At 32.8% G+C, this 21,265-nt stretch overlaps 2 protein-coding genes across 2 annotated transcripts; one reads left to right on the top strand and one right to left on the bottom strand.

The window, feature by feature from the left end:
* Positions 1–8,876: 8,876 nt before the first annotated feature.
* Positions 8,877–10,812, top strand: LOC149399163 (transcription factor MYB53-like). Its single transcript, XM_089611281.1, has 3 exons — positions 8,877–9,070; positions 9,158–9,287; positions 9,851–10,812. The coding sequence occupies exons 1-3, from the start codon at positions 8,938–8,940 to the stop codon at positions 10,641–10,643; spliced, it is 1,056 nt and encodes a 351-aa protein (XP_089467407.1). The 5' UTR covers positions 8,877–8,937; the 3' UTR covers positions 10,644–10,812.
* Positions 10,813–14,646: 3,834 nt separating this feature from the next.
* Positions 14,647–20,228, bottom strand: LOC149399162 (eukaryotic translation initiation factor 5B-like). The gene is made up of 14 exons (XM_089611280.1): positions 20,107–20,228; positions 19,508–19,578; positions 18,538–19,365; positions 17,754–18,253; positions 17,579–17,686; positions 17,368–17,468; positions 17,196–17,286; positions 17,000–17,110; positions 16,837–16,902; positions 16,616–16,675; positions 15,986–16,543; positions 15,588–15,710; positions 15,091–15,210; positions 14,647–15,007 (listed from the first exon to the last, which is right to left on the bottom strand). The coding sequence occupies exons 2-14, from the start codon at positions 19,557–19,559 to the stop codon at positions 14,942–14,944; spliced, it is 2,784 nt and encodes a 927-aa protein (XP_089467406.1). The 5' UTR covers positions 19,560–19,578; positions 20,107–20,228; the 3' UTR covers positions 14,647–14,941.
* Positions 20,229–21,265: the final 1,037 nt, after the last annotated feature.

Genomic DNA, 21,265 nt, shown 5'->3' with positions numbered 1-21,265 from the left:
TATCACGTACCCGTAAAGTTGTAGTAATTAAATTACATACATACATGATCGATAAATATCGTAGAATATTAGTCTAATATATTTATGAGATAAATAATCGACAATAGTAAGTTGGTGTGAACACGTACACGTAGTAGTGGTGGTAGTGACCAAATGACTGAATATAATTGGTCAATATGATAACTACGCATGTATTAGTTTTATATAGTGACTGATTATCAACGTACTGAGCTCATAAAAGCCCATGCATTGATTATGCAATTTCATCGGTCCTTATCATTACTCGTCTACGTGACGTCCTTAGCGATATAATTAATTAAGCCAGCGAATATAGCGTAGCAGTTGAATTCTTTTTTAAGACAAATATGATACCATTTACGAAAAAATATATTGGTCTACTCTCCTACATTTTACTTATTATTAAGAACTATATATAAATTCTATTAATTCCTCTATTGGGCATAACAGTTGAGAATACAAGGGTTGTTACTTGTTAATATTAGATGTTAAGAAGAAGAAAAAAATCTGTATTCCCGTTATCCTTTTTATGAATTGGATGACCACTCAATACATTTTTTACTTGTAAAATAACATTTACTAGTACTATTATACGCAAAGTCATATGCTTACGTAAATCTGTACAACAACTACGTAGAGGGAATTTTATTCAATAAATGTTGCTTAGTAAATTGATTATAAAATCTGAAACAAAGTTCTATTTTTTATTATAAACAAAATAAATGTTATATATAAAGCTATTTGAAACTTCGATTCTTACAAAATTGTTTTTATTTTTATTTTTATTATTTTTATTTTTATCAATTTTACAAATAGTTAATGTGTTTATCAAAACTCACAAGAAATGACTACTAATATAAAATCACTAAATTCTTTAGAGCATGAAATGTTATTTAGTAATATATTTTTAAGATTTTAGCTCAACTTATGATAAATTAACCTCAGCAAATTGAAATACGAATAGGGATTGAGCGAAAATTAACATTGTTGATTCATTAATTTATATAGTATATCATATGGGTATATTAAAATATATTTAGAGCTACACGTAAGTCATTACCATTAGATGTGGTAGAGATATGATGAACTTAGCAAAGATTTTTGTAGACCCCGCATCAAAGTTAAATTAATGTAATATATATTAGGTTGTAAATAGTTTGGAACGATTGGAACGTTTAAATATGTACGATTCACGTGAAGTAGCTATATATTATTTTATTTTCTTTCTTGTTTTATTCTGAAAGTGGCTAGTTGCTTATATTTCACATTTTATTACTACATACTTTGTTTCTTCTATCTAATTTTTGGTATAGTATATGAAACTCAGAAGTATCGCGGTATTAGTAATTTAGTATAACGAATCAGAAATAAATTAAATAAAACTAATCCAAACTTGTGCAAGTCCCTCGTTCTCTCATGATTATTTCCCAGAGAATATTAATTAATGATAAATAATTATTTAATTTCTAATTTTTTTGTCTTCGTCGACCCTGACAAGATCTAGTTCTTGGATCACCAATATTCCGAAGCAATCTTTGTAAGGATATTTGACGAAATGTTTAGCATATATTAATCAAAAGTGACATGTTGTAACACTTGTATTTTTCCAAGTATAAAAGAAAATCATTAATACTTGTATTTTTGACCGCATATCACTTTTTTTTTTATTCGTTAAACTCTTGAGTATTTGACTTGGGTTTGAAAAAAAAAATGACAATGTCCATTCTAGTTTATTGTCTTAACTATATATAAGAGACTTGATTATATATACTTTCTCTAACTTACGATTTATATTGCAATCAACGTGTTATTAGTTAGTAAGCAAAGTATGGCAATGCTTTCTTGTGTTGTGGAGAACCAGAGACAAAACCTTATACGTGGCATGCATGGGAAAGTTTAGAAAGTCCAAGTTTAGATGTAAATTGGGTAGAGACTTACATATGATTCAAATAAGTTGTTTAGCTGAAACTACAAATAAGGATTAGTTCTTTTTTTACTATTAAAAATATAAAATATTTCTTTTTTTTTTCACAGAGAGAGAGAGAGAGAGAGAGAGTTTAATTATAACTAGTATGAAATAGCTAGATAATATGCATAACTCCTCAACCACCTTAAAAATTTATATTAAATAACTCCAAAACAAATATTAATTTCTCAACATAATGCTAAAGAGCTCGGAAACCATCTCCGAGAGATATAAACACCGGCGTCTAGCACATAATAAATGGAGCTATCTTTTCCTTACACGCACAATCTCAAATTCCGAACTCACTCTTCTTTGTCAATAATTCATCGATTAATTTCTTTTATATTAATTTGCTCATATCAATCAATAAAAATCCGAAGCTATTTCGATTTAACTCTTTATTATGTCAATTTAGTTGCTACGAGAATGAGATCGAACTCTTGCAAGGTTGAGGCCCATTAATATCAAATTGAAATCAAACTAAGGTCGAGACGTTTTGAAGTTAAACCTCACATTAACTAATATCACTTATTATTTAGATAAAAATTATGAAAAATATACCTATATATGTGTGTGTGTATATATATATATATACATATATATATATATATATATATATGTGTGTGTGTGTATTAAAAATTGATCGTCTGGTCATAGGCATGCTGTTTATGCTTAAAATACAATATAACCATTAGTAATGACTATTGATTCAATGTTCAAATATTAAAAAATGTGAATGTCTGAAATGTTATAATATAACATGTCTTGATGTGTAAGTTGATCCACCCGACAAAGAAATATAATTGAAGAAGCAACCCCACCTATATTTTACAATTACTAATATTATATTATTATATGTTTTAAAAAAAAAGTCTATTAGGTGAATAGCTACATTTACAGTTTAACATTGCTAAACAGTCAACGTTTCGTAAATCTTAGGTAATAATTACTTTCATTTATCATACTAATGTCATCTTTATGGTTATTTATCTAAGATTTACGAAACGTTGGTTATATAACAATTTCAAATGTTTTAGTTGGTTATTTACTTAATTTTTTGTTAAAAAGTATATTAATTTATATTTATAGGAAATATGATAATATGATAATATTGTATAAGTATTAGGGCATAGAAAGGGAAGTTTATTACTTTATAAGAACTTTTTACATGGCATCGCTACTGAGTTATTTCAGTAATATTTATCACACATATAACTATCTAATCTTTAAAGAAAAATAATATATAATATATTTATTTTCCATTTATGTACATTTCGTAATAAAGGGGATTATAGGGTTTTTTTTTCTTCATTTCCCTAACTAAAAAAATTTAGAATCTTTGGGATTAGGGTTTTCTTTTATATATGGTTAAACCTGTGCATATACCAACATGAGAAAATGAGGTCAGATAGAGAAAGAGTGTAATAATGGTTTTGGGACCCAATTCTCGTCCTTTTCCAGCTTGACTACGTGATTATTGATGTGATGCTTATATAAACTATATACGAGTTTGGGTTTGATGTATGTATATACATACATACATACATATACATATATATTTAACATCGACCGTTGAATAATAAAAATCTGGATATTTCGAATGATATGTTAATAATACGTATTATTATATATATATATATATATATATATATATATATATTTATGTAATGGGCCTCATAATATTTTGTTTTTACATGGAATAATCATTAAAATAAATCAACTTTAGCGAGTACGTACGTAATTTGCAGCTAAGTTTCCATGCACGTAGCAATCGTATGCCGCTTTGAGCATATTATAAAACGTAAATTTTGTCAGTTATTGATCAATAATACAAAATTTTGTCGATTAAATAGTTAACATACATTCAACTCATCGCGTGGCCGTTCAAGGATTAATAACTAGTTTAGGGCTTCCTAGCTCGCATTTTTTTTCCCAGTAGTTTTTTGTACTAAGAATGCTTATTTGGGAGAAAAGAAAATCGCGGGACTGTTTCAAACTTGTATATGTCATGAAAATATTTTACAGAAATAATAATTATATTAAAGAAATTCAATCCCAAAATTCACCATAATATAGCTATTCTCATATTCTATATTTTTTCGATACACTAAGAACTTCTACAGACATCTAGAAATTTCAAAACTTTATAAATATAGAAGACATTAAAATTGAATGAATAATTTATCTAAGTGTCAACAACACTCTGCCAACCAATTTATTTTTAAGAAATAAACTCTGCCAACCAAAAAAATTTGTTAAACACTTTTTCATAGTATAATTATTTTCCACACTATTTTACTTTTACTTGTCATAGAAGTTTCACATTTGGTCTCAACTTAAACAATAGTCCACGTCAATGAGCCATTCCATCATCTTCGGCAGAATTTATTATAGTGACAATATAGATATATATATATATATATATATATATATATATATATATATATATATATATATATATATACATATCACTATAGAACAAAGAAGAAAATGACGAAGTACATCAACAAATTCCATTGACGGATTCTTGATATATGTCGACTTGATATATGTCGAGGAAGAACGTCTTTAGGTTTTTTTTTTTTTTTTTTTTTTTTTTTTTTTTTTTACTTTTAATTTATTTTCGATTGTTTGCCACACCAAACTTTGCTAACTTAGCTCGAAGGTCAAGAGTGTCACATCCTCTCACGTGTCTTTATCTTTGTGTACATAATGTGTTATCCAAGATACCGTAAAAGTTTCCACCAATGAGATACGTGTCTTCTAACTATTAATTTATATGGCAATGTGCATATCTTTTCTTATGATTAAGAAATAATTGTTTTAAATTAGACCATTTAGGGACTATCTTGGTAGATATACGAACTACAAGTACGCCCGCAGGAGTTCATGCAGACACGCACTGGACTGATTAAGGGTTTTTAATTAGTTATCAAATTTTGTTTGTTGACCGCATATATAGGAAGACTTAGATAACGATAATAAGGCTCTCAGATTTGTTGCGTGCTAAATATACAAACTTTCTCTATTGATTTTGACTTTGACGCAAGGATCAAATATTTATATTTAAAACATTAATTTTAGTTGGAACTATCGTAGTTGTTCCCCTCGCAAGGATGACAATATATATATATATATATATATATATATATATATATATATATATGTGGTAGATATGTATCAAGAAGAGACCAAATGATATATATATACATATATGACCAAATTATCCTTCACATCAAAAGGGTTATGAATAGATGGTTTATGTTATGAAAGAGTAAAATATCGTTTTCCTTGTAAAATGAAAATGTAATTCTTGACGAAAATTCCGGTTGCCGATGGTACTGCATAATATAAAAAAAAATATATAGTTTAATATATTTTCTAAACTTATATTGTTTACTTAGACATAAAGTTAAAAGAATTTATAGATGCATGAGATAAAAATTAGACTATTTGATATGTTTGAAGAGTAATATATTGATAAAAACTGGAATAAAGCCTTCTTAAAGAATAACGAGAAAAAAATCTTCCAATTAATTAGTCATGTTTTTAGAATAATCAATGTAAACAAATTTATTATAAAACAAACTGTTTATATTTTTTTTAAATGAGGATAAAGTCATGATCTTTTAAGGAAAAATGAATGGCTTTGTACAAATAAATAATTAAAAAAGTAGACTATAAATGAGTATTTTCTGTGAACGAACAGGCAAAAGATTTTCCACTTCGTTGACCTAACGAGCGATTTGGTAATTTTCACAACAATATTTAAATTTTGCGTGGCGGATCTACACACATACATATGTTTAAAAAAAAAAAAAAAAAAAAAAAACCCCTCTTCGTAGTCTTTTATAGCATGACTTCTTCATGATCACATATAACGTAAATGTTTGCAGTTTGTGAGGTTTATCTTCAAGCTCTTATTACGTTAATTTGTGTTTTATGTTTTCGAAGTATATTTTCACGGATACAACACAGGGGTAAACTCGTGTACTAAATACTAATAATAAAATAAAAAGTGAATGAAAATATCTATTATGCGATGTTTTAATTATTTATCGTCAAAATGTTGTGAACTTTACGACCCTCTGTAATATTATTTCGTTCTACTACTGAAATCCCAATTATAATTTAATAAGTAATAATCAGCTAGATATATATCTCTTCACTAATTAATAATTACTTAGAGATGGTACTATTTATTACTTGCTTTTGATATTTTTTTATTATTAATGGCTAGAGAGCCGCCACACTTTATATGTGATCAAGCCACTTTAATCATGGTTATATTGGTTAAATACGCATTTAATAAAATTTCGATTAGAAGACTAACCTGCACATGTGTGTGACGTTTTCCAACTTCTGGCGACTGGCCTAACACGAATCAAAGCTAAATTGATATTTCCAAATGCGCAATAACATTTTAATTATCTGTTGTTATAACTTTTTTTTAATTATCTTGTATATGGGTATAATTACTGGTTAGGTTCAATCATATGGCCCAGTTGTGTGTTAATTAAATAAACTAAAGACACTTTTCCGTTCCTTTCGTTTCTGGTACAATAATGATAACAGAAATATTATAAAATGTATTTACTATATATTAATTTACTAGAGCATTTTTTTTTTTTTTTTTTTTTTTTTTTTTTTTTTTTTTATCAAACCAGCAGGCATTTCATTAATTTACTAGAGCATATTTTGTTTCAAAACTTCTAGAACTCGACGACGAATTGGAAAATGATTATAATTTTAAGAGAATACTAACATCTAGTATATTTCTTACAACCAATATCTATGTATATTTTCACATTGCCCTCTCCCAGGGAAAGTATTATTATTTAATTTCATTAAACATTATGTACGTACTGATATTATATCTATTACATAAAACCAACTTTTCATTTTCAAAATGATTAGGTACCTACTCACATGTATGTGTTCTTCGAATAAAGTTATGGGATATATAGAAATATAATGGAAATCGTTTGCATTTTTATAAAACCACGGAAATATTTGGATTATAATCCATAATCCACTAGTATAATATTTGTCGGTATCGCGTGACAAATAAGAGTGATTTTTTTTTTTTATATAAGTGACTATTGACTAAATTACATGATATATTCTGACAGTGCAAACTCAGATGACACTATTGACCAAGATTACACAATTTAGTACAAGGACAATATTAAGTTGAAAGATGATAAATCCTTCATCTATAAAAGTGCATGCATTTCTGCAGTACAGATGACTCGAACCCACGACCTCTCAGTCGAGGTATAATATGTGTGAGATTACCACTAGACCAAACTAGCTACCACAAATTTAACTCCTACATATTGACGTTTATATTGTTTATCTTTCATGTTTATGTAAAAAAAAATTGACATTTGTATGTCTACGTTAATAGAAAATATACTTACATAAATCATCTTTTTTCTACGGTAAAAATGAGACTCCAATGACAAAAATGACCACACAAAAGACGCATGAACCAGCCCAAATCGATGGGTTGTGCCCCTCAAGTAGACTATTTATGTCTCCGCTGTAGCCGGATTATAGCTCTATCCAAATTAATAAGTGACCAATTCGTGTCCCCGAAGTAGCCAAAATTTTGCCCCCGAAGTAGCCGAACTTTGAATCTGAATTAGCCAAATCGTGTCTCCAAAGTAGCTAAATTATTCTCCCGAAGTAGCCGAATTATGTCCCCAAAACAGCCGAAGCATGAACTCAAAGTAGCCAAATTGTGTCCCGAAGTAGCCGAATCTTGCCCCATGTAGCCGAATCTTGCTCCAAAGTAACCGAAATCTTGCACAATGTATCCGTCTCGGTCACCAAATAGCCCATCCGTGTGCCAAGGCTCCTTCCAAGTACGTGGGCCCAAATTGCCCGTACAACTCGAGGCTAAAGCCTGCTATATATAAATACCTCACTTGTTGAAGAGGAAAGGTAACTCAAAATTTAAGGCAAAATTATGTCCAACTTACTCCTCACTCCTCTTTTTCTTTTAAAAACTCAAGAAAGGAACGAAAGACCCCACCTCACATTTTCATCGAATCTAATGTTGAGCTAGCATCGGAGCGTGCGTCGGGAAAAAACAACCCTCCGTACCCCTAGAACGTTTTCTCTATTCTTTCTGCTTAGTTGACAAACATTAAAGAGGTCAAATTCCAACGAGAACATAGACAGAGACGGAGGGAGACGAGGGAAGTGTCAATTTATTGAAATCACCAAGATCTTGGGGTTTTCCCTCTTCTCGCCTCAATCTCTCTAGTCAACCAAAGAAGATCTTCCGCCCACAATATTGTAATTGCGAGGGCTTTTAGGTGATTGCGGGATATGGATCTCTGATCACGTAACAATTCGTTGCTTCGCCACGTGTATCGCATGTGTTATCCAAAAATTCGCCAAAAATTCGCATTAACATTATATGTCTAAGAAAATTTATTTTTTAGTATACATTTTTCTAATATCTCCGTAATATTATAGTCCTCTTTAAACATTTCAATCCTCCCACCTGATGATATATTTCTTTTACATTAATTACTCCTTTTTTTTTACTGCTTAACACATTAAATGAGTGAGTCAATTTTAAAAAACGGACGACGTAAGTAAAGTCATAACATAACATGCTCATTGTAAGCATTTGGATTTCTTTTATGATTGATTTGGGATGACATTTTTGTTGGCACGTGTTAGGCTGTAAGATGATATAAATGTGAATTTTTTTTTTTTTTTTTTTGAGAGAGAGAGAGAGAGTAGTTGTTATGTAAGCAAATAGAAAACGAGCACGTAGAAAGTTTGAATGTGATTTGAGGAGACAAGAGTTGAGAAAGTGGGTATATAAATATAAAGGTCTAGTTGATGGTTGGATTCAGAGGAGGCAAAATCTTCTTCTATATGCATGTTTACGAAATATATATTATTGATATTAATCGATCCTCATCACCAAAATGGGAAGATCTCCTTGCTGTGATGAGAGTGGTCTCAAGAAAGGGCCTTGGACTCCTGAAGAAGACCACAAGCTTGTCCAACACATCGAAAACCATGGCCATGGAAGTTGGAGAGCTCTCCCTAGGCTTGCAGGTATACATAACTCTCTCTCTTTCTCTCTCTCTGTCTCTCTCTCTCTCTCATGCATGAAATGAATTATTATTATTGTATTTTTTTCAGGGCTTAACAGATGTGGAAAGAGCTGTAGACTTAGGTGGACAAACTATTTGAGGCCAGACATCAAAAGAGGGAAGTTTTCTCAAGAAGAAGAAGACACAATTCTCAACCTTCATTCCATCCTTGGCAACAAGTAATATACTCAATTATATTACTTAATTTTTTCTTAGCTTTTATTGGAAAATTAATCATTTGATCATGATTATCTCTAAATTGTGTACATAATCTCTAGAAGTGTGAACTTCATTTGATACTTATAATGAAAGCTTCTTTAGTTGGAATTTATTATATTAGTAATCATATACATACTATATAATCTATATCAAGTATTCACAAGTTTCAAGAATTTTAAACCCCAGCACAAGAAAGTTGATTATTAACTCCCTTTTATTTTTGGTAAACTAATTTTTTTTAGTCTATTACTTAAATTTTATTAATTGATTAGTAATTAATTAATAATCATTTTAATCATGGCCATCTTGATCATCATATATCTAGTATATAAATTGCTAGAAGTGTGAACTTCATTTGATACCTAATAAAGGCTTCTTTAGTTGGAATGAATTATTTTAAAATTTTATATGCTTTTTTAAAATTTTATACCTAATAACCTAACATTTTATTTTTTCTATTTATTAAACTAATTAATAACTTTTTTTTTCCTTTTTATTTTGTGGGATTTTTGACAAATTAAAGATGGTCCACGATCGCGAGCCACTTGCCCGGTCGGACGGACAATGAGATAAAGAATTTTTGGAACACCCATTTGAAGAAAAAGCTCATCCAAATGGGGATCGACCCGATGACTCACCGCCCTCGGACCGACATCTTCTCAAGCTTGCCTCATCTCATAGCCCTAGCCAGCCTCAAAGACCTAATCATGGACCAACCTTGGGAAGATCTACACGCCTTGAGATCTTCACTCCAAGGAGATCAACAAGCCCTTCAAATGGCCAAACTCCAATACTTACAATACCTCCTTCAACCCTCAAACCCTAGCAGTAATCCCCTAATCCAAAACAATGCTAATTACATGGATCAAAATAGCTTCAACTCTACCACTAGTAATAATAATAGTCTCCAATTCGACTCGATTCCTTTCGCCCATTTGCCCGACTTGCTTCAAATCCTTCCAAATTTCGGTGATGATATTTCTTCGTTAGGGCTACCGAGCAAATTAGAAGGAGTCTCAGAGACACCCGAGAATAATCCCAATGATCATCGATTGTTAGGCCAACAAGACTTCGCATCCATGTTCATCAACAATGATGATGATGGCCGTGAGATTGATCAGATGAACATTTTCCCTAATTTTTCCACGTGGGATGATAACAATAATCATCGAAATGTTTCGTCGGAGGGAAGCACCGTCCCGTCCCCTCCGTCCGAGGCGGGCCCGGGTCCGGCGGGGAATCAGCATCATCAAGAAGTGGTTGACGTACCTTCGGTTTGGCCTCATGATCTCATCCTTGATGACACTATGTTTTGAAGGGTTTGTATAGCCAGCTAGCTATATACATACATATTGTCAAAGTGGTTTATTTTGATTTTGAAGTTTTTTCATTGAGGACATATATATATTTATGCAGTTCGACTAAATATAAAGTATTGTGTATTATATTGATGTTAATTATCAAAATGCCATATTATTAAACTTATTTTGCTTTTGTATATCATTTCATCGTATCATATATGTATAAATAAATATAGTCGTTCGTTTTTCGGTGAGAGCATGAGTTCGACTGTTCATTTGTGGAACATTGAGTGAGAGAGAGAGAGAGAGAGAGAGTATACACTCGTGCACGTCAAGGACTCCTAGGAATATATGATGTTTTGGTTTTTGTTGGTCCAATTTATTTCGTCTATGAATTTACTCTTCATCGGTCCAAAATTTCTTTGATGTTGGGACATGTTGGCGACCAGAGTGTCAATAATATTACTAAAATATATACATACATATGTATTATATATACCAATACTATGCATATGAATCATATTTACATATATAGCGTATGGGAGTGTACAATAATAAGGTGGCTTTGACTTGACTATATAGCTAGCTAGTACAAGTAGACGTACGTTGAATAATCTCCATACATACATAATATGCATGTTTAGTTACCAAACTAGGAACATATTTCTTTCTAGAAAAACTTCCCTCTTTGGATGTGAAATTAAAACTGACAAGTATTGTTTAAGATCATATGATCTTGATTAACCTTGGGCTTCGATCCTAGCTAGTCCTACTCTTGCTAGCGAATTCGAAACTATATGATGTTAAATTAACGGAGTGTTAAGTGCGTAATTAATTAGTAAACGGCTTTAATTTTTCATTATCTGTTTTTATGTAACTAATATATGTAATAATATACGTTCGATGTAGGTCATATATTCCGTTCCAATCTTGTTGTAGGTATAAGAAACCGACACTAGATTTATAACGTATTAAACACATTTGAAAAAATCCACTGAATTTAATTAATGGAAAAAAAAGTATCAGTAGGAATCAAGAACTGATAAATATATGTATTCAAATATGTGCATACTTATAGCCCTTCCCAAAAGAAGTCTTGGCATGTAATCTGGATTGGTATTTTTAAATGTTAACCATTTTCACTTCCCTTAAAAAAAAATTATGTAGTGCTTACTTGTATTCGTTTCTAGTGTCTATATATAGTGTTTATATATTGTCGTTAATATTTTTTTTTGGGTATCATCTCTTTCTGCTCCACTTGGTGTTGAGTCGTTGACATTGATTTTTCGCATACAATATATTTCAACAATATATGCATGCAATGTGTTTTAAAGTCATTATAAAAAGAGATTATCCTTTTGGTGTTTATATATTCTGCAGACTTGTTTTTACAGCCAAAGTTTCTCAACCACTCTCGTGTATAAATTAATCTTGGCTGCTTTCCATTTTTATTTTCAATGCAAATCAAAAGCTAGCTTTGAGAATGAGAGCTTTTAATTATATAATTGATAAATGTCTTTGTAATATCCTCCAAAACTCAACGACACACAGAGCAAGAGAGTTGACCAGTGGCCTATTGTCAAATTAGTGACGTAAAAGGATTCTCAATCATAAGAGGGAGATCCAAAAGTAGTTGAGACTTGTGGAGCCACACTCAATGAATTAATTTTAGGATTCTGACTTCTTCTAAGGTTTAACTTTTGTTTTTTAATCGTAGCTAAACTGCGCAACCAATTGTATATCTGGAAAAAGAAAATAATAAATTCACTTTACATCTTTACTATAATTAAAAAAAAAAAACTCCTTTCTAATCAACGGAGCTAATTTTTTTTCTTAACATTTCTTATATCAATATATGTCGTTGGACATTTATGTAAAAATAAAAATAAAAAATTAAATAATTAGCCAATTAAAACATTTGTAATTGCTATATAACCAACGTTTTGTAAATTTTGGGTAAATAATCACAAATATGACGTGATATTTCTGTTTTGCTCTTTCATTGAAATAAAAAAAATGAGGTATTTACGTCAATTTATGCGTATAAATGCATAGACGTGGATATTTACCTAAGATTTACGAAACGTTGAATATATAATAATGTGAAACTATAAATATGACTATACCTGATGGACCAAAAAAAAAATGTAACGAACAAACATCAAGCCCTGAGAGAGAGAGAGAGAGAGAGAGTTTTCTGGGGTTTATCCCAATAAAATTAGTTCAAAGACCTAATTAATGGCTACGTTTCTTTTAATAACGTATATTACTTAGTCTATTAATCTGACTTGAAGAATAATGGGTTTGACTTATATATCTAGAGAACGAGCTATATATCTAGTACACGTAATGAAGCCACAAAACTTGGTAATTAATTGAAACTAAACTTCGAACTTCTGTGAGACACTTACTCGATCGAAGTTAAATTATTTTGAAGGATATGGTCGGCCATTTAAAAATAAAAATACTTAAAAAAAATCGCATAAATATGATGGAACGTTGAAAATATTATGAGTGTATTTTGTTTGTGTGAAGCGTGGAATATTGCATTTGTTAATGAAACTAATTTTTACTAAATATGAAAGTGTAAAAAGCTTAGACTAAAGTGAACTCGCTAGCTAATACGATTTGATTACGTACCAGAGAATATCGTTAGAGTTAGTGCCTGAAAAAAAAAAAAAAAAAAAGGGAAGAAAAGTATAATAATATATTCTAGAAACAATAACAACGTCCTTGATCTTGTTATCAAGATAGAACTGTTATTACTTTTCTAAGAAGGAATTGACCGTGATGTCTCAACATATTCATTGGTTTCAAAAGTTAATTGTGTGATATAGAATTTAAAAAAAAAAAAAAAAAAAAAAAAAGGAGTAGAACGTAAATAATTAGATGTCGTGCAAGAATTACCAAAAAAAAAAGGATGATTCAATATAGTTGTTGATCTAAGACGTTTGAGTAAGCTACAATTTTTTAAATAGTGTTGAAACGAGAGGCAAGTAATTGTTAATTTTAAGGTGAAAAATCAGAGCTTTGCCAATTTTCAATGTAAAATACATATTCATTATACTAAAACCTAATATTCAAATTCGTACACAAACATATACGCATATACACACATTTATATAAGCAATAAAGGAGCGTTACTTTTTTCTACCTAATCCTCCTACTTGGAATATAGACTTCTTTACATCGATGTTTTGACTTTTGACTATTATATAGGTTCAAAGATGAGATAAACATTATATCTATGGACAAATAAAATATCCATATTTTTATACGTACTATAAATGGACAAATCTCTCTCATGTGTATTTGCTTGGTTAGAAATGACAAGACTTGTATGTACACAAATCATTTAGTTACTGAAAGAAGATCTAGTTAAAAAGTTGGCAACCGAATTTGTAAAAATTGACTATTGTGTGTTCGATCGAGCCATTGTGTTTAAACCTTAAAGATCACATGATATAGTTTTGCTACTGGTCTCGATCCATGTTTTAAGAATTTAAGAAATAATTGTTTTGTTGGGATGGAATTTTGTTTTTACACGTGATAAGGAAATTGATGCCGTTAGCCACAGAAGCGATATTTCTGCCAAGTTAAATTAATGCATTGAAACCATAACTTCCGATAATTTTTTACCTTTACAATTATCCTATATGTTTATCTTCCAACAAATTTTAGCATTCTTCTTGATCTATGCAATGGTTTTTTTTTTTTTTTTTTTAAAGTAAGATTATAAATATATTAGTTGTTACATACTAAAACTTACACAAATATATATTGCATGAATGGTATTAAAAAATAATATATACTACCTATATAATGGAAAAAAAATTAAAGTATAGGATACAAAATAGTCTTATTTTAGTATATTTGCACACGCAATATATTGGAAATGGCAGTTAGGGTATTTTTAAGTAAGAATTATTAAAGCCTATGTAAAAATACTTCTTAATTGGATATGCTGTTTATCTCCTAATATTTAAATCATGAAGAAAAAAAATGAAACAAGAAAAACTATTAACAAGATGGATCACTATTAATAAAAATTTTGATCTTTTAACAAACATGCACTTATATGAACTTCAGAACCTGGTCAAGTAGATTGTGCTAATTTGAAAATAAATTTACAGCTTACTTTTCAATTATATATGAAGAAAGGCATTGGAATATTGACAAGTCAAAACTAAATCTCAGTTCTAAATCAGGATTTCTTTGAGGATTGGGACTCCGAGTTTCTTTGCAAATGCGTTCAAGTCCACTCATGACCAATCTCCACTCCTCCATAGTTAGATCATCCGTAATTCGATGCCTCACTGTATCTTGAGCAACGTCTTTAGCTTCACGACCAATCTCCACTCCTCCATAGTTAGATCATCCTACAACACAGGTTACAAAACAGATAGAGATAAGGAGCGAAAATCCATGAAATCAATGTAGAGTTGAATTTAGTTGGACATACTCGATAATTCGCTTTTAGAAGGTCAATTGACCTTCTCGATAGATGGCTCACAAGTTGGTCTTCCAACTCAAAATGCCTCCCGAACGTTTTCTGTTGTTCTTCAGAATTCGTCCCCACAATCTACCCAAAAAAAAAAAAAAGTAAGATCATATATCTACAGCCCTATGTATAAATAAACCTACACAAAACTGCGAAGCATGCAAAAATATAACATGTTTATGGAGGGAACAATAACTGAGACTCGAAATAGAATCTAACGATGAGAAGAATGGATATTATTAATAATTGCAAAAGATTTGGAAGAATGTTCCAAGACAAGAAATTGCAAGGCTAAAGGGCGTCAAGTCATGGCAGTTATGCCAGCAAGGTCTTCCGAAACAAGAAGCAGATATACGAAATAGTCTGACCGATTTTCAAGAAAGATATTTTCACAGCTGATATTGCAATGTGGACTAGTGAAAATGTTCTAAGCCAGTGAAGAGAATAGTGTTTCATACCTTTATGGCTACCTTCAGCCCTTTCTTGGCCATGTCGACGGGTTTATGGTTATTTTCGATTGAAGCAATACGACCAATGTCGATGCACTCCTCCTTTGTGATGATACATAGTGGAGTTCCGACCTACAAAGAAAGGGATTCAAGCTTCGGAACTACATAATAAATTCATAACGACACACAATCTTCCAATCTCACATCAACAATCTTACATGCTTTTATTTTTCTGAAGAGACAGAACAATACAATAAAAGCTATTCAGCCCGCTACTCTTTTATTACCCTTTGCTGATCTCCACTTAAAAATCATATCTGAGTGAAATTTTTCATGTCTAGGATCTAGATTGATATCTATGGCGCACCATATGCCACAATCAAAACAAACAGTAAAGAATGGCGTACCTTAGCGATGCCCTCGAGCACATCAACTCCAAGGACTATCGGATCCTTTTTATTAAAGACGCAATTCGGTATGATATTGAGTATACAAGGGTATACTGCTTCGTCAGCCGATTCCTTCTTCTTTTCCTCCTTGATGCCGTCGATGTACGCCTTGAACTGATCAAACAAATGGTAGATAATATCTGCCATAAAGATGGTGACCCCCAAGTCCTCTGCGAGTTCGCGGGCGTCTGGGGTGACTTTGACATCAAATGCCAAAATTGTGGCGTACTCTTTTTTCTTTTCAAGCATAACGCTGGCCTTCATGACATCCTTCTTGTGAACGGGTCCTATGCTTATACCACTAACGGGAATGTTTACTTCTGGGGTTTTCAAGAACTCCAGCAATGCCTCCAAGGAACCTAGAGTAGAGGATTGTACACAAACTCCTTCGCCGCTCCTGTCAATCCTGCTCATAACCGACTTCATATCTTCCATCGTTGTTTCCTTGATCTCTTCCACGTCATCGCCGGGCCCCACCACGTACAGCCCAGTGCCAGCAATAGCATGTTCAAGGCCCTAAATGATACAAGATTATCCACACATTCCTTTTCATTTCTGAAGAAAGTAAATTTATTGTAGATAACCCACCTGTGCTGTGATCTTAATGCCCTGCGCAGCCTTGATTTGCTTGTGATGGAGATATGTTCCCTGATAGCATAAACAAAGTGAAACTTGGTCGGTGTCATGATGCATAGCATCTCTTATTTGAAATGAGAAAGAACATGCTTACACTACTTGATCAAAACATGCATATTTCAATTTTCGATACATCATGAAAACCGTGTGCATGTGTTGAAAAATAATATTACCTTGACCCGGAGCTCTTTCATCGGATGGGGAGTTAATAAGGCTCGAATGGTTGTAACGATTGGTCCCTTCACAGTACGGAAAAATCAGTTGAATTTTCGAATAACGATTATAGCTTGAAATAAAGGAAAGCAACAACGTCGAGATTATGATATGGTGGTTTACCTGCATGCCACAGACAACTATCTGCTCCCCTTCATGAAGCACACCATTGACCAACACAACATCAATGGTGGTTCCGTGCCCTTCCACAACCTTGACTTCCAATACAGTGCACTGAACAAGGGAACGACCACTGTGTGTGTTAGATCCTTTCATTAAAGTAACTCGAGATCTGAGTATATAGAAAAAGAAAGCAAACCTGAACTTCGTTACTAAAAGTTAGTTTCTCCACCATAGTTCTTTGTGTCCAGTTAACCAACAGAAGCAACAAATCTGGAAGACCTTCGCCGCTGTATAAGCCGTGATCACAAAACATTAGAGACCAACTCAGTTCAGGAAAGAAGGAAAACAACTAGTATCAAGATTCGTACGTAATGGCACTTGTGGGTACAATGTTGTATGTTCCTCCGAGATCATTATTTTTATAGTACAGCTCAGTGTTTATTCCTTGCTCCATGAACTGGGTGATGATCTAACAAAACGAACAGAGTTTAGAGTTGAAAAGCAGCCAATGAAATAGGTATTTACAAAAAAAAAAAAAAAAAAAAAAAAAATAAATAAATAAAGTGGAGAGAGTGTTACTTGTTTAAGCCTCATATTGAATTCATTTATCACGTCCTTAGTCTGTTGCTTCAACGTATTCCTAATTGGAGCGTTGCGTTGGGTTTTCCATCCATAAAGTCTGTCTACCTGAAAAAGGAAAAGATAATCAGGACGAGACACGGAAAATGGTCAGAAAAGAGCTATATATACCAACCTTATTCAATGCAACAATGAATTCTGTATTTCTCATTTTAAGAAGATTGAGAGACTCTATTGTCTGTGGCTCCAAGCCATGCATGATGTCAACAACCAAAACTGCAATATCACATAAGCCTGAACCTCGGGATCTCAAGTTAGTGAAGGACTCGTGGCCCGGAGTATCGATGATCAACAACCCGGGGACCTTCAAGATAGCATTAGCCTTGAGCTCCTTGGTTCTCTCGCGTATATTATCAGCAGGGAAATATGTAGCCCCGATCTGCTGAGTAATACCTCCTGCCTCGCCCTCCTGAACATTAGTCCCACGGATACAATCCAATAGCTTTGTTTTACCCGTGTCGACATGCCCCATAATACAGCAAATGGGCGAACGCAGATTTGCTTCACCTTTGTCTGCCTCTTTTTCCTTGTTTTCACCACTTACTTCGATCGCAACTTGCTTCTTCTCCTGCGTTTTATTTGGTTGCTTAGAATCTTCATGCGGGGCCGTGGAAGCTGCGAAATTGAAAGCATCGTGAAACGATTATACTAACACTGCTTAATTGAACAATTCCTTGTCTAAATTGGATTGTATTAAGTGTAGCTTATACATGAACAGCTTAAAATCATTCCAATATGAGGCAGGAGAGGATAAGGTCATAAATGGATGGTAAAGACAGATTCGGCTAGGTATTGCTCACTTTCTCTATGAAAGATAAATCAAGTAAAGTTTCTTTGTTGATAATTATACAGTTCAAAGAAGTGTAAAAAAGGGTTAGGTTAACAGTGATTAGACATACCAATTTTTTTGTCCGCATTTCCAGTAGATGATACAGACTTGTTCAATTCCTTTTTGGGCACAGGCTCAGTTTCCGACTCAACCTCTTCATCCGCAAAGGCATTGACAGATATATCGACATCGTCCCAGCTCTTTGCATCCCATTCATCCTCAACTTCAGACTCGGCAACTTCAGATTTCTCCTCCACTTCCATTGCTTCCGCATCTTCAACCTTGTCTGAATCTGGCGAATCAACCTCATCTGGCTGGTTTTCCACTTCCTCTAAGGTCGATGAATTCTTCAGAGTCATTTTGGACTTCTTTTTCTGGTACAAGGGTCTTTTGGTCGGTGCAGCGGGCAAACCCCCGGCGCTGGAAAGAATTTGGTTCCTCATAGCCTCAAGCCGACGGGCTTCTTCCTTTTGCTTTGCAGTCAAAAGCTTCCCTTCCTGTCTCTTCTTCTGAAGCTTCTCTTTTTCCCTCTCTTTCTTCCTCCGGCGAGCCTCTTCCGCTACCCTAACGAGCTCCTCTTGCTTCAGCCTCTCCTCTTCTTCCCTCTTTCGTTTCTCCTCTTCTTCCCTCTTTTGCTTCTCCTCCGCCTCTTTACGCCTTGCAAGCGCTTCTTGAATCTCCCTTACATGCTTCGGAAGCTTCTTCTTGTTACCCATTTTCGCTTCCATTGGTTTCTCCTCCGCTTTTACAAGCGCTGCCGCCGCTTTCTTCTCCTTTTCCTTCTCTTTCTTCTTTTTCTTTTTCTTTGCGGCAGCTGATTCTTCTTCACCATCGGGGTTCTCATTCTTCTTCACCCCTTCATTTGGTCCATAAACCGCTGCAAGAACTTTGGTATCTCCTACACAATTGTAAAGTAGAAAGTTTAATAAACAAAAAAAAAACATGAATGGGTAAAAAAATTTCCAATTTTTACAAACAAGACTCATCAAGCATCACGATAGAAGAAATACAAGTTCAGCGTATTTGTCAAATAACACAACCAGAAGGTGTGAGCTGGTTTGGCGCTCGATCGTCGATTCCGTTGATCTCCATCGTTGTTTACCTTCCAAAACTGCAGGCAGTTGACGAACTAGGCTTATTAATATCTCCATCAGTCTGGTTTGGGGGATGTTTCCACTATAGAAATTTGGTGGTTTTTAACCGGTTCAGTTTGTTTCCCGAATCCAAGGTTTTAAAAAACAATAAAAACGTACGGAGTAAGGCGTGTAAAGGGTAAAACGCCCGAAAAACGCCTCAGTAACGTACGTTTTAGGTCCGGAAAATGCCTAGCTGGGATTTTTTTACGTGAATAACCTTGCTTGAACATCACTTTACAGATTTTTATTCAGCTTCAACTAAGAAAAACGCATTCCTAAACTTCTAAGTCGAAACCCGGGACAAAATCCCCCAAAATCCAATGCACTAACAAAAACCACCATCTAAGACCTAAAATCAGGGAATGCTCTGCCTGGATTAGACAAACGGAATTTGAATTTTCGACGATTTCAAAATACATAAACTAAAAACACATCGAGTATATATTTTCGCAATGTAATAGGGAATTCAAACAATATACTGAAACTAAGAGTTTGAACATCACCTGGTGGTCGTCGTGACGATGAGACGGTGGAAGAAGGCGAGCAATTGGGAGCGGCGCTACAGGGTTTTCTTTTTCTTTTCTTTTTTCTTTTTTCTTTTGGGCTAGAAACGCTTTTTCTAATCGTACGCTTTACGCTTACTAGGTATTTATATCGGGAAAATATGATGTTATACTGAAATGTCGAATTCGACTTTTAGATTTCAAAAATATGGATTTTATACTTTCTATTTATTTAAAATGACAAATTTATACTTTAAAATCATTAATAGTGCCACCAATATTCTTTTTATTAAATTTTCATAATATATTACACTAATTAGGCAACTACTTCCTACTCTTTTTTTTCACCATTATATTACCTATTTAATTATCTTTTTTTAATGTAAAACTCAATGACACTGGTAATATTTTCCTTATATATAATCAGCTTTTTGGAAATAGAGAACATTGATTAAACACTATTTACGGCTAGAGGCTAGTCCTTGCTTGTATTGCAATCCAAGGAAAACTTATTTATATACGTCTTGTGATAAATTTAATAGAAGATAATGTAAAGCTTTTATTTTTGAGATTATTCCTAATACGACCTCATCAATACTTTTGAACTAAATTCTCATATGTAAAAAATAATCCAAAAATATGATTTTCTTGTATTTGTTGGAACAAAACTATTCTCAATGAAATATCTTTTTATTTTTCTTTTATATTTCCTTTGTCTAATTTTATAGGGAAGGATTTAAGTTTATTGGTCATGATTTTAACTTTAGGGTTTGGATTTAGATTTTTATTTTTTGTCATTTTTTGTGGAGAAGAACATAAAATGTATAGGAAGAAGAAGAACAAGAAGAATCGGCGTGGAGAGAGAGAGAGAGAGAGAGAGAGAGAGAGAGAGAGAGAGAGAGAGAGAGAGAGAGAGAGAGAGAGAGAGAGAGAGAGAGAGAGAGAGAGATTTGTCGTAGCGTTCCTCCGCGACCTTGCTAGTAAAGATACTCGAGTTGTATTCCTCTTCGGGAGACTGTTGACGAGGTCGCTTGCGTTTTCCTTTACTCTGACCTCTGGAAGAGCCCGGAGCCGTGGAGCCCGTCGTGTTTTTAGTTCGGTGCATTTTCAAACTCCTACAAAACATAATCATAAACAATTCTACAATTAACATATAACA

This window comes from Urtica dioica, chromosome 4 (genome assembly GCF_054948205.1).
Source record: "Urtica dioica subsp. dioica isolate 48M chromosome 4, U.dioica_male_clone48M_v1_H2, whole genome shotgun sequence".
Lineage (NCBI taxonomy): Eukaryota > Viridiplantae > Streptophyta > Magnoliopsida > Rosales > Urticaceae > Urtica > Urtica dioica.
The sequence above is the reverse complement of the archived record's forward strand: the minus strand, read 5'-3'. Positions and strand labels throughout refer to the sequence as shown.

Excerpts from the sequence above, each read along its gene's own strand:
- LOC149399163 (XM_089611281.1), top strand. The coding sequence starts at position 8,938 with ATGGGAAGATCTCCTTGCTGTGATGAGAGTGGTCTCAAGAAAGGGCCT. Across the intron at positions 9,071-9,157 it reads AGCTCTCCCTAGGCTTGCAG|GGCTTAACAGATGTGGAAAG; the intron begins GTATACATAACT and ends TATTTTTTTCAG. Across the intron at positions 9,288-9,850 it reads CATTCCATCCTTGGCAACAA|ATGGTCCACGATCGCGAGCC; the intron begins GTAATATACTCA and ends GACAAATTAAAG.
- LOC149399162 (XM_089611280.1), bottom strand. The coding sequence starts at position 19,559 with ATGGAGATCAACGGAATCGACGATCGAGCGCCAAACCAGCTCACACCT. Across the intron at positions 17,111-17,195 it reads CTTTTAGTAACGAAGTTCAG|TGCACTGTATTGGAAGTCAA; the intron begins GTTTGCTTTCTT and ends TCCCTTGTTCAG. Across the intron at positions 15,211-15,587 it reads GGCTGAAGGTAGCCATAAAG|ATTGTGGGGACGAATTCTGA; the intron begins GTATGAAACACT and ends TTTTTTGGGTAG.